The following is a 14190-nucleotide window of genomic DNA, read 5'->3' as shown; positions in this document are numbered from 1 at the left end:
ATTTTCTGACATTAATTGAGGTCCCTGAAATTACAAAATCCTCTTCCAGTGATTAGAATAAAAATTAGCTTCCTCATCAAAACAGGAACATTGAAAGTTTATAGGGAATTCTAACCTAAAAAGAAAAACTGCATTTTCTCATTATACAATCTTCCCATTTTGTTAAAATTAGTTACATCCTTATATAGGCAAAGGGACTGCTGCTTGGGGAAGCCTCTCCTTTTTGTAGTTTTGGATTTCCTTGCAGATTTCCTAAACAAAGACAATACTAAAACTATGAGAACTTTGAAAGTGCAGCAACATCCTGCATACATAAGTCTATAAATAGACAATACAGGCATAGTCAACATTAAGTAATGCATTTTGCACATATAAAATACGTACCAGCACAGGCTCAGACCTTTAGGTCACTTTTGGTGTATGCTACACATGCTGTTTGTAAACAGCAGAAATAAAAAAGATTCACATGATTATATCGCATTTCTACACTGCTCAGGACACTGTTACTTGTGTTCTTTGTACAAATCTACTGTATTAATCTATCTGTGAATAAGTTTAATAACCATTTTGTGCACTACATGCCAAAAAAAATGATACATTAATCTGTTCTGCATTGATTTCAATGGACCATTCTTCATTAAAGATGCCAATTTGCATGCCACAGTGAAATCAGAAGTCAAGTGATTTACAGTTGCTTGTCTGTTTAGCCTTGAACGTTGGGCTAATGGATGAACATCATGATTCAGGTGTATGTTTTTCTGGCTGTGGTTGTTCTTTGTTTGTATGACAATATTCTTCTGTATGAGTTCCATCTCAGGCACCGTTCCTACTAAATCTTCAGCACGCTTAATTGTTTTCATCCCTGAAACTGAACCGAGGAAACAGTCAACAATTACATTTCTCACAAGGCCAATAAGGTCTTATCTTCTTTGTTAGTTTGAATTATACAGAATGTACTTCTGGGAATTTCCACACACATGATGGCATATTTCATGCTTGATGTATGCATGACTCTCAGCTGTGTGGGAGTACCTTGTTTAAAAATGCATTGTGTCCCCACTGTGTTGATGTTTCCATCTTTCTGGCCATTACTAGCTTTCATGGTTACAATTTTTGCTTTGCATTGGTGAAATGCCTGACTTCTGTTGAATAATAGGACTAAATAAGACAGTGCCTAACCTCAAACCTTTAGTCTTAAAAACATTCTGTCTCAAAGCTCCTGCTATTTCCTTTTGTTTTGACCTACAGGATACTACAACTGTTTTTTTTTTTCATTTCAGTATTCTCATGCCCTAAACCTCTAGCCTGTCTCAGACAAATATTGCCTTACAATTACACTGTAAACTGATATTAATATAATTCCTAGTAAAGACAGTATAGAGTGGTTGTGTGGCAACTGTTGTTGTAGTGTGGTTAAGATTCTTCATAAGAATATAGATGGTACTCTTATTGGGAAATTGAGGTAATTTCCATAACGTACTGGCAGTCAGAGCAATAATGCGGGAGGATCTTATAAGTGGGGCTCACCTGCAACCTCAGGAACACATTGGGCAGTGATTAGCGGTCTGGACCAAAATTTATAACAGGCCTTAGCTAAAACACAGGATTTGCATAACTTGAACATAAAAACACACAATTTCGTTATTATTATTATTATAAAGCCGATTAAAAATAATGAATTAAGATGCATGCAAATGTTTAAGTGTATTGTATGAACGGGGTGCAGGCATTGTCATACCACCATTACGTCTGCGCCTTCAACCAATTAGTACCTTTATGAACATTGCGACGTTCAATTGAAGGATTAAAAAAATGTCATTCATTTATGAATTCTTCAGGCATCTCTGACGTACGGCTTAGCTGCTGCTGGAAAGCGTAAGAGGCGGTTGCATGTGCTGGTATTTATAGTGAACTGCAACGGTAACGACAACACCCCCGCCTCACAAAAAAAAAATTATTATCAGAATAAACCATTTGCGACGGCGAGGTGACACATCTGTCACTCGTAAATTTATTTATAAAAATGCTGTCATCTGCATTAATATCTGGCTTATTAGTTGACATAACTTAACATATTATAAACAATAGGCTCACACTAAAACGCAGCACAACTTTGAGATACATTGACAGTGGCGAGTTTATTGCTGTGCGTTGTGAAGTACTCCCCCATCACACCGATGGCTTTGCCTGTAGTTCCCTGCAATGGCGTAGTGAGAGCGCGCAGCGCGGCTCAGACACCGGACTGTCAAAGTGGTGTGGCGAGCTCGGCGCGTTGCGCGCACCAGCAGAGAGGGGCAAAGCCGCTCTCCGGCTGCAGTCTATAGACACGGCAAGACAGAGCGCAGCAGGGTAGACACGTCTCGTTCCCCGTAATGGCAAAGGGTTCAGCAAATGCCGCGTGTAAGTAAGACCATTTTAATTGACTTTACAGGTGATTTGTGCCTAACGGAAATAGCAATCTGTTTGATTCTGTTCTGCACTTGCAGGATGCCGTTACAGAAAAGCACCGTCTATTTTATGCAGTGCATTTTATTTTGCAGGTGGAGCTCACTCTTGTGTAACATTTACATCACGAATAGCGTCTGCTTATCAAAGATGTGTGTTGCAATTCCGTTATGTAAAGTTTCACAGGCGTTATTTTAAAACCCTGTCAGCCCGATAATCGCCTTTCCTGCGGCTGTGCCGCGTTTGTTGTCTGAATCGCAAATGTACTGTTATTTTGTGTGCTTCTTGGCACAAAGTAAAAAAAATGCAAAGCTCCTTCGAGATTTATAATATAATGTGACCCCTCGACCATTTATTTTAAATAGTGCTCATTCTGCTACAGCTCAAGCGTTGCTTTCGTTTTTATTTGATTCCATTCCCGTGAATGAAACCGAGTGAATGAATTAGATAAGGCAGTGATTAGACTCACAGTGAAAGGCGCTATATAAAAGATCTAGTCTTTTAATATTTTGACTTTCCAGTAGATTTGATATTGTTTGCCGTTCATATTTTCTGCCAGATCTCTGTCTCTGAAATCGTCTGTTGCCCAACTCATGCATTCAGTTTTTAACGCGTGAAAAAATTAGAAACTTTTTTTGTAAATCTTGGCACAAGCTATGCCTTCTGAATCAGATTTCTAAGTAATATTCGTAGGTTTTTTATGCTGCTAAATTAAACAATTTTCTTACGTGAAATGACATTTATTTTCATTTTCTATTGCATGCTCCCGTATGTGTGGTCGTATTTGCTGCGCTCTTTAGTGTTAGTGGCATCACATTCATTCGTTTTTAATTTTTGGAGACTTCGCTATCGGTCTATTTATGTGACATTATTACAGCATTGGCTAGCTGATTCTAAGTCAAAATGGTAGAATAGAAACTAATACTATGAAATCTGGAAGTGTATGTGCGTGGAGAGAGGGGGCTGGGAGCACATCATTCTTATCAGCATTTTTAACCTAAATGTTTTTTTCTTCAGAAGTGGAAGTAGTCACAGGACTGAGTTAAACATCTAAAGTGTTAGACAATGATTGTATAAAAAACAAACTATTGGCCACAGTTTCTGAACACACGTAATTTAGAAATTGAAATTTCCCACAGAGTTTCTGCATAACAAAAGCTCTTAAAATTATGCAGAGAATTGTTTACTTTCAGTTCTGTTCAAAATGAGTAGTTGCTACTCCTTTAACACCATCATGCATCATAAATCCATGCTTTCTGTATGAGCAATCTTGTTAACCATGGAAGAATAGATCTCATTTGCCTTTTATAAAAACCTATAATAAACCCATGGTAGTTATACTATAGATCACACAGAATTTATTTATATTATCATAGGACACTCAGTTTACTGATGACAATCATTTCAAGATTTCTTTCAAGTACTAGGAAGGACAGTTTGTTATATCAAGTTGTTTTGTTATCTATGGAAAAAAGTGCATTATGTCAAAAAATGTTGCTGAACATGGCCTGTAGGAGCTTACTATGTTACATCTGTTTGGAATGCATGGTTTTATGTATACACCAGTTGATGGAATCTTATCAGTTAATCTAAGCAGAAGGGGTCTTTTAGCATCAAATATTGGAATATTTTGGCAAAAAATAGATTTCTAGCCAAAAACAGATAGGATATGTATTTTTAACAATGTGTTAATTTATATCATGGTAGCACAGTGGTTAGTGTTTTGGCCTTGCAAAAGATCTGTGACGTGTTTGAATACACTCACCATGTTGGTGTGAGTTTTTTTTTTCAGGTGCCCTGGATTTTCCCACTCTTTGATGATGCATGGTTAACTGTAGAATTTAAACTGGCTTATTAAAAATGAGTGTGTATTCACATTAAAGAGCCTTTGCCCTGTCCCGGATTGGTTAAAACTTTGCGTTTGATGCTGATGGGATGGATTTTAGCTCCATGAGATGATGAAATTGGACGGAGTGGGTTTGTTGAATGGAAGCTAGACTATATAAAGTGTAACTTAACATAATATTGATAACCTGCTTAAACTAATTCATGGCCACAGGAGGAGCCTATCCAGACAGAGTGCCAGTCCATTGTCTGGCTCACACTTACACTCACAGAGACAATTAAGAAGCACCAGTTATGTCTTTGGTCATGTGAGAGTACTGGGGTATCTAGAAGAAAGCCATGGTGAAAGTACAAACTCCATATGGACAGTGGGGGTGAGATTTGAACTCAGGATGCCGGATGTTTGTTGCATCAGCACTAACCACTGTTCTGCTGTGCCATCCACCACTCTTATGTGGTATCTATAAAAAAGTATTCACCTCCTTAGAAGTTTTCACATATTATCAACATGATATAATTTATATCAACATGATATAATCTGACTTTTTTGACACTGAATAACAGAAAAGACTCTTTAATATCAAAGGGAAAACAAATTTCGCCAAAATGGTCTAAACTAATTACAAATATTAGATAAAAAATAAATGGATAAATATTCACCCCCTTTAATATGACACATCGAAATTATTACTGGTGCAGCCAATTGGTTTTAGAAGTAACATAATTAGTTCAATGAAGATCACTTATCTGTATTCAAGGGGTTTCTATTTATTGTAGTATAAATATTACTTGTATTTGGAATTTCCAGTTTGTAGTGAGTCACTATCATGGACTGAAAGCTGAGTGTTCATGCAAGAAGACTAGTGAGGGAGACCAGCAAGAGACCTATGGTAACTCTGAAGGAGTTACAAGCAACAATGGAAACTGGAGAAACAATGAGTACAATAACTGTCTCAGGAATGCTTCACTATTGCACCATTATGGGAAAGTGGCAAAGAGAAAGCCACTGTTAAACATCTCAGGTGGTTTTGCCAGAAGGCTCATGGTAGACTCTGGAGACAGCAGGAAGAATATTCTGTAGTCTTATGATGGCAAAATTGAACTTTTTTTGCCATTAGATTAAACATCAAGTTTTGGCATAACATTTCACATTATCAAAAACACATCATCCCCACTGTGAAACATGGTGGTGGCAACATCTTGCTGTGGGGCAGCTTCTCTGCAATAAGTCCTGGAAGACTTGTGGGGATAGATGGTAAATGAATGCAGCAATATACATGGAAATCCGGAAGGAAAACCTGATATAGTGTGCAAGAAACCTGTTCATTGGGAGAAGATCTATTTTCCAGCAAGACAATGACTCCAAGCATAAAGCTACACAGAAGTAGCTTAAAATCAACAATGTTAATGTCCAACATCTGCTAAATCAGTGTCCAGATCTCAATCTAATTAAGAATTTGTTTCTGGAATTTATAAAGGGTTTTCATTCATGATCCCCATGTATGCTGACAGAGCACTTTTACAAAGAACAGTCCAGATGGTCAAAGCTGATAGAGACCTGGCACATTTTGTTTTTTTTTTTGTTCACCTTATACAATTTCTTGTATTAGGAATTTGTTAGTTTTCGTATACCCCTTGGGGTCAGAGCCAGCCATTGTACAGCACCCCTGGAGCAATTGCAAGTTAAGGGTCTTGCTCAAGGGCCCAGCAGAGTAGGATCTCTTTTGGCAGTGATGAGGATTTGAACCGGCAACCTTCTGGATACCAGCACAGATCCTTAGCCTCAGAGCCACCACTCCGCCCAAATTGCAGGCAAAGATGCATGTACTAAATACTCACTTAAAGGGGGTGGATACTTATGCCATCAATTATTTCAAGTTTTATATTTGTATTTAATTTAGATAACTTTGCAGAGATCTGTTTTCACTTTAACTTTTTCTATTCATCAATGTCTAAAAAGCCAAACATTGTTCACAATTATTCAATGCATAATGTTACATGATATATTTGTAATGCATATATATATGTGTGTGTGTGTGTGTATAAAAAGTATATCCATCCATCCATCCATTTTCCAACCTGCTGAATCCGAACACAGGGTCACGGGGGTCTGCTGGAGCCTTGAATTAATTCAGATTTGAAACTTACAATACAGCGCACATCATATAAAATAAAAAGAAACAAACTGAAAACCTTTGAACAAGAGTAATTCAAGAACTGTTCCTGGATAAGATGTCAGTCCATTTCAGAGCTCTCTCTCTCTCTCTCTTAAAACTCACACACATATCCTCCATGTCATATTCCAATGGAATATGGAACATTCAATGTGTGGTCCAGTCATTTTAATAACATTTTTTAAACAAAAAACAGACTCTGGGGAGGCCATCTACACAGACAAAGAGATAACATGTTAAATCTACAAAGAAGACATGTCAGCCAGGTGCTGAACTGAGTTCCAGCTGCTTTAAAAATGGCTGATGTGGTCAGGAGGTTTACTAGTGATTTGACCAGACATTAGAAATAGGCAAGATGCCTGATAAAAGCAGCTTTGACGCTAGAATGATAGTTGGTGCCAGACATAGTTTTTCTATCATCTGAGAAACAGTAGTTCTCTTGAAATTTTTATGCACCTAGAGTCACTAAGGTTTACAGAGAAAACATCTAGTGAGCATCAGTTTTGTAGACAAAGTACATTGTTAAGGTTAGAATAGAATGGCCTGACTCTTTCAAGTTAACAGGAAGGTCACAAATACTAAATAACAGCACTTTATAACAATACATTGGATCAGAACTTGTCAGAAACAATGTGAATTTGTGGATCCATCTTTATGTGAACTGTACAGGCTGGTGATGGTAATGGTGATGGTAATTAGTTCTCTTCATAGTAATTGAGTGTTTTTTTGATATGCAGCAGGCCTATACTTTGTTGTTGAATATGAACATGTCCTTATTAGTTACAGCTGAGGATACCCTGTCAGACATCATGTATCATCTGAAGCCGGTATTCATGAACATGACAGTGACTTCAGGTTACTCAAGTCACCTTCACAGTCCTCAAATCTTAGTCCGATTTAGTAACTTTTGGATTAGGTGAAATGTGGGGTTCACACATGTATGGGACCTGAAAAATCTGCTGAATTTATGTGAAACTGTTTACTCGGCATTGGCCAGAAATTTTAAGAAATCTTTCCAGCACTTTGTAGAATCCATGTCCCAGAATACAAGTATTCAGGCAGTCCTGGAGAGAAATTAATGTCCTTCCCAGTATTAGATAGATGCATCTTTTAGCATGACCCCTGAATGTATCCTGATATTTTAGCTGTTCAAACCATTTTTTCTGATTAAATAGTTTTCTTCACATCTTTTCTGACCTGGATAGGGGATATCTATGTTAGCAAAATGCTATAAAATATTCTTTGTGTTGCCAGTGGGAGAAAAATTGAGCATACATTTAAAAAATCTAATCAGTGAAAGAAAAATTGTGAGCCTTCTGCTGTGACCCCTTTTAAGGAGAGAGTAACTTTGCAGCTGGTGTTGAAGATGTTTGAGGTTGACTTTGACTCTGTTGCTGCTCATCAGCATTTACTACTAAATGTTCTGCTTTAATACAAATGATAGCTTAGTTTAACTTTATTTATATATTTATATTACAGGTGGCGCAGTGGTAGTGCTGCTGCTTTGCAGTAAGGAGACTGTGGAAGATTGTGGGTTCGCTTCCCGGTTCTTCCCTGTGCGGATAGCGCTTTGAGTACTGAGAAAAGCGCTATATAAATGTAATGAATTATTATTAAATGAAGAGACTGATGGTAAATTTTGAAGGACTGCTTCGTCATTTAGGAAGTTGTTCTTTCTCAGTTTAGTTTTGTTTATGCTTCATGATGTCTCAGTGATACTGTATATATTTAGTTGATAATACCTGCACCCCAGCATGCTTGCAAATGCAATGTGTGTTGTAGTACACCTTAATTTTTCTTTTCTTTTTCTTTTGTTTTAAGCTTGATGATTTTTCAGCTTTACCAGCAGCTGGAGGTTTAAGGTGGGACTGGATGTTGTTGAATCAAAGTCATTATATTTCTCATGATTTTTTGTCTAATGAAGTATTTATAGCCCAACAGCCACAGTAGGAGAATTTAATATCTAAAGTTGTATCTCATCTGCTGTTTCTGATGATGGCAAATGAGAATATCTGCTTTTTACTCTTAGTCCACATCTCACCCTTTTAACGTACATTCTTCTTAAAGAGATTGTATGGCCTGGATCTTGATAGGTGATTACTGGCACTGCGAAATCTCATTTGTTTGAAGGAAATCTTCTGAAAATAAGGACATGGAAACTGGTCTTTGAAAGTATGTGTTATGCCTGTTCTAAGACATATCTGATCAAGACAGTGCTAAACATTTTGAGCCCAAAGAAAAGACATACAGGAGCATTTAGCACAATGCAGTGTTGGAGACAGTCAGTTTGTTATGCAACTGAATTACAATATTTTACGTCTTATAATTCTTTTCATTTATATAGCACTTTTCTCACTACTCAAAGCGCTCAGCAATTGCAGGTTAAGGGCCTTGCTGAAGGGCCCAACAGAGCAGAGTCCCTATTGGCATTTACGGGATTCGAACCGGCAACCTTCCAATTGCCAGTGCAGATCCCTAGCCTCAGAGCCTTATCAAGATTTCTGTCAGTTTTATGTTCTTCCCTTACATGGCAAGGAAGTGCAAATGACAGACAATTAGATAGTAGGGTATACAGATGAGAACAGGTCAATCAAGATGCGTCTGTATGCCATTATGAAAAGGGAAAAACACTCTGTGGTTCAGGGTGCCCAGAGTTCACAAGCATCCTGAAAGACCCTTGGAATTGCAATGTTACTCAGGGGGCCTGGCATCTTTATCACTGCAGGTGGGTTCTGCATTTAAATCTCAGTTTAATTTTCATGCAACCCTCCTGGCTTTTGGGTTCCTGGGCCTGGGTCCAACAGGCCTATAAAGGAGTCCATGCCTGAGCTGATATATATGTGCAGTTAACAGAACCAACAATTACTATAACAATGGTTTATATATATACTGTACTGTTTATGGCTCTAAATAGACCATTATTGTGAATGCAGTAGAATAGTTCTGCATAGAATATGTTAGAAAGCAAATAACACATAAAACAATTCAAATCATACTATTGTCTGAAATTTAAATTTTCAAAATTTTTAATGAGATGAAAAAAATCTTGAAGTTATGTTTTAGTAATGTATGTAGTGTTAAACTAGTTTTTGTTAGAATTAAAATAGATAGATAGATAGATAGATAGATACTTTAAAATAATGATCTGGTAAGAAATTACTTTCATACTACTTTCAATATTTTCTTAATTAATAATACTATTAATTTTATTTAAAATTGTTTATTAGGATATTGAAAGACTGTGTTATTCTTTGTGTAAGTAATACACAAAAAACATCATCTGAAATATAACAATGAATCAGTACTCATTTCATGTAGCAGCGTTTATAGAGAATGTTATCACAGGGTGCTATGTAACTGCCTTACGGTTTTTTTGTTTGTCCTTTTTGTCTTTACATGTATATGTTACATGAGCCTAACTGTTCTTTTAATTTTATTTTTTCTTTCAGCAGTCTTATTTGAAAATAAGGAAATGGAGTTATAGTTATATGTTGGAACCTAATTATTTATTCAAAATATAAAAATCTTGCTATGCTTTTTTGGACTTCTGGCCAAAAGTAAAAATGATGAAAACCGAGGCATCTGGAGAAAGATCAAATCTAAGAAGTGCCTCCCCTCATAGAAATGCATATAGGACTGAGTTTCAGGCTCTGAAAAGCACATTTGATCAACCTCGAAGTGATGCAGAACAAATTCGAAAGGAAGGTCCTGAGAAGACGCAGCAAACTCGAGGGAGACAATATGGCACAAATGTTAACCGGATTAAAAACATGTTTATGCAAATGGGTATGGGGCCCAGTGACAATACTGGTGTCTGTGCTAAGATCAAGTCAAAAAGAGAATCTTCTCCTCAGAGAATACAGAAACCAAGAGATTTTGTTGATAGAGTAGATGGGTCAATCGTAAAATTGGAATCCGCTATAACTGAGCGGTCTGGTAAATTTGACATATCTCGGGATGCATCAACCCATTCTAAGTTTTCAGAAACAAGGAAACTCTTTGAGCAGTCAATACAGGAATCATCTCGGTTGCATCGTTATTCTTCCTCCAAGGATCGAAAGGTACCCCAAGAGTTTCATGATGAACGAAAGGGGTCTCGTTCAAACAGAGGCAGTACAGATTCTTTAGACAGTTTGTGCTCCAGAACTGATGCCTCTTCACCAACTGTAAGTCAGTTAAGTGCAGTTTTTGAAAATGCAGAGCACCAAAATATAATCGAGATTGATAAAACTGATGAAAAACATACATATGATAAATTACACAGGACCAGTAGGCATACTGATAGCACTAGATTTCAACAGTTAATTACATCTGGCCAGCAAATTCCTGCTTCATCTTCTTCAGAGGATCTACTAAGCCCTAGCCCACTGTCTGATAAATCAGAAGAAACAAAGCAAGAAACTCTGTATCCTCAAGGAGCAAATGACAGTGATCATAGAAGCAATATTCTTCCAGATACAGCGAATGAGTCTAGTCTCAATAAGCATATTGGAAGTACAGACAATTTTGACTGTACAGCAACATTACAAACAGACATTCCAAGCTTCTCTGAGAGTACTATTTCCTCATGTAAATCCAATGAAAACATTGAGGATAGTGGTTTAGGTAGCGGGGCTTGGGTTTCACAAAGCTTGGACAAAGATTTTTATGAAAAGAGCTCAGACTGGGAGAATCCTGCAGTTACACCAGATAATGGTGTTGGCAACCAAACCTGGGAAGAAAGCTACACTGATCCAGAAGACCAAGTAGGTAGCGATGATAGCAGCTATTTTGAACCAGAAGCAGAATCAAAACAAATCCCTGGCCTGCCAGACGAAGATGAAATTCCATTAAACAGAAAAATAAAATTCAGCACTGCTCCAATCAAGGTAAGACAGATCTTTACTTATGTGTTCTTAAATATAATCAGCAAAGAATGATTGTTTAAAGTTTCCTGTGCTTATTAAATTATCATTTAAGCTTTTTTAAAATTAGGCTTTTCAAAGTATATTTACATTGATTTTGTGTGTTTGTATTCATGCTATTATAAAAAAGTATATTTTGGGATACTGAACATTGCAAGTGTAATTCATATATATAACAGGTGTAGCAATGTGTACTGTGTACCAGTTTTTTTTATAGTTTTAGGAAAGCATCCAAAACTACCTTACAATCATGTAGAAAATTCAAACGTCATTTTATTCTCATGAATATATTTTATTTAAGTCGTTTTTAGGAAATTTGCCTCAAATTTTGCTGAAAATAAATGTTGTCTCAGTATCTGTGAAAATTGATGGTAAAGAATTTGTAAGAAGTTGGCTTATTTTTTAATTGATATTATTCTTCATAATATTATTATATTATTGTGTATTGCAAATTTTCATAGATGTCTATGAAATAACAGTCTATTTGAAAATCATCAACATACTTTAGGTTACATAATGTACAGTAATCTTGTATCACAAACTGTGAAAGCTTTCAATTTTACTCTATAAGAAGAGGGACATTTCATTTTTATAATTAGTATCAATTAATATTGGAAATAATGCAGCTCTTTTGAAATATCAGACTTTTCTCATTGAAAAGTTTAATTAAAATTGTCTGCCCTACATAATCATAACAAGAGATTATATTTATTATAATTTATTTAACATCAACAGAGAGAAACATTTTATACGGTGACAAAATTATAATATGCTAACATGCAACATAACCTTACTCATGTGCATATCTCTAGCAGGTATCAAAGGTGTACAGTCCCTGGAGTATACAAAGAGTATAAATTAACAGCATAGATAAAGAGAGATGCCTCATCAATTGTCTTAGGCCTTGTGATTAAGGTTTGGCTGGAAGGCAGAGATGGGCTGGGCCCTCCATGAATAGCAGAAAGTGTATGGCAATTCATTTAAATCACTGCGTAAGGTTTTTAAAGTTATGGTCTTTCATTTTTTCACCTTACCTTTAAATCCAAGTGCCTGCACAGAATAGAAAAAGTAAGATTTATACTTAAGGGTCTTTTTTGGGTCCTCTTAAATTTATGCTCTTACAACTGATGTTTAGGAATAAACACTTTTTTAACCCATAAACAATTAACATGCCTCTTGAACACCTCGATCTGGAGCTTGGTATCCTAACAGACACAGTTAGATAGATTTTTTTTTTCTAGAGTTGTCTATATGTTCCCAGCAAGTATATTTTTAAAAGCTCTATAAAAACACAAAAAATTTGATGTGCAACTTCTGCATATCAATGAGAGCCTAGTTGAGTGTCAGAGTTTTATACTCCAATTCTAGAATTTGGTTGCATATGTTTCATTTTTTTAAGGTATTGCTAATAAGTGATATTTATACTGCTATAATTTTAACAAAAGCATACATCCTTAGCTCAAATCAACTGTTTTAAAATATAAGACTTTGCCCTCTACATACGGATACCCTGATACATTCTGTAGTTGAAGTCACTGTCTTAGTATGGCAGCTGACACAGACCTGAGAAGTAAAAGAGACTTCTTTATTTACTGTAAGCTGTCTGTCAATCTTGTATTACAAAGACAGCAGTGAACTTTCTGGCCTTCTTTCAGGTAAATTACATCACAGTCATGGCTATTGTTTGGAGTGAAACAAATGAAAAGAAAGCAAGTCACTTGGAATATTAAAAACTGAACCATTTCCTCTTGTATTTCCATACAAGAGGTTTCATATTGTAGTTCCATTGATGAGATCATACAATTATATGTTTACCTGAAGTCCTATAATCTTTATCACTATTTTCATGTAAAAGAATGCTCCCACCCCTCTTGTTATATGTGCAAGCATTAAGTCTTAAACTGTAGAAATTGTAATTTCAGTCTCCTGGCAAGTTGATTAAATTTGATATCTATAATTAGTTCAGAGTGGAGGAGAATAAAAACTGCAGAATTGATATTCCTAACGTTAATAACGTTCCCACGTTATTGTTTAAATACATTTTCAAAGAGTGCATTTGCAATAACAGCATTAAATGCTCAAATATGTGTATATATGTTCACAGTATATATTTGTATATGTATGATTAATAGTATTTGAGACATCTAGCAAATAACAAAAAAAAGAAACATAACTCATTTTACATATTTGTTATAAAAAAGTAATTGGTTACAATTATCAATTCAAATTAAACTCAGGTGTAGATACTTAAAATCATCATTGGCATGTGATCTCCATAGTTTTTAATGTTTCTGCTTTTAGTAGTTCATTTGATAGTTTTCACGTTGATGCAAGTTATCTTTTGGAGACAAGTAATAAGACACAAGATGCAAATGACTAATTGTCAGAATCCAAAAATACAGAAAGCCTAACGATGCTAGACTTACGCTGTAAATCACCTAAAGGACAGAGTACAGCCCACATTTGCAAATGTAAAAGACCAAGACAAATGGTTATTATTATTTGGCTGTAAGGCAGTGGTATAATACAGTGGTTAGCACTGCTTAAATATTATCTCTAGATACGTGGTTTTAGTTAGTAGCTGAGCCACTGTCTGTGTGGATTTCACATATTTCCCTCTTTACATTTAGGCTGCAACATTCGCATGGACATCAGGGACAGTGCCTCTGGATTGGCAGACCGGGGTGGTGGTCCCCCTCTTTAAGAAGGGGGACCGGAGGGTGTGTTCTAACTACAGAGGGATCACACTCCTCAGCCTCCCTGGAAAAGTCTATTCGGGGGTTCTGGAGAGGAGGGTCTGTTGGATAGTCGAACCTCGGATT

The 14190-nt window shown here is 36.3% G+C and overlaps 1 protein-coding gene across 3 annotated transcripts in view; it reads left to right on the top strand.

Annotated features, from left to right (window-relative positions):
• The first annotated feature begins 2242 nt into the window (after positions 1-2242).
• The window catches only part of ppp1r9a (protein phosphatase 1, regulatory subunit 9A), a 286652-nt gene continuing 274704 nt past the window's right edge, over positions 2243-14190 (top strand). For 2 of the 3 annotated variants that reach the window (XM_051935819.1, XM_051935816.1), the window contains exons 1-2: positions 2243-2400; positions 9914-11332. In XM_051935819.1, the coding sequence (XP_051791779.1) occupies positions 10028-11332 (1305 nt within the window). In that variant the 5' untranslated portion in view covers positions 2243-2400; positions 9914-10027. The remainder of the gene's footprint in view (positions 2401-9913; positions 11333-14190) is intronic. The other variant, XM_051935817.1, reaches the window with a different exon arrangement.

This window comes from Erpetoichthys calabaricus, chromosome 13 (assembly GCF_900747795.2).
Source record: "Erpetoichthys calabaricus chromosome 13, fErpCal1.3, whole genome shotgun sequence".
NCBI lineage: Eukaryota > Metazoa > Chordata > Cladistia > Polypteriformes > Polypteridae > Erpetoichthys > Erpetoichthys calabaricus.
This window is presented reverse-complemented; position numbering and strand designations above follow the sequence as displayed.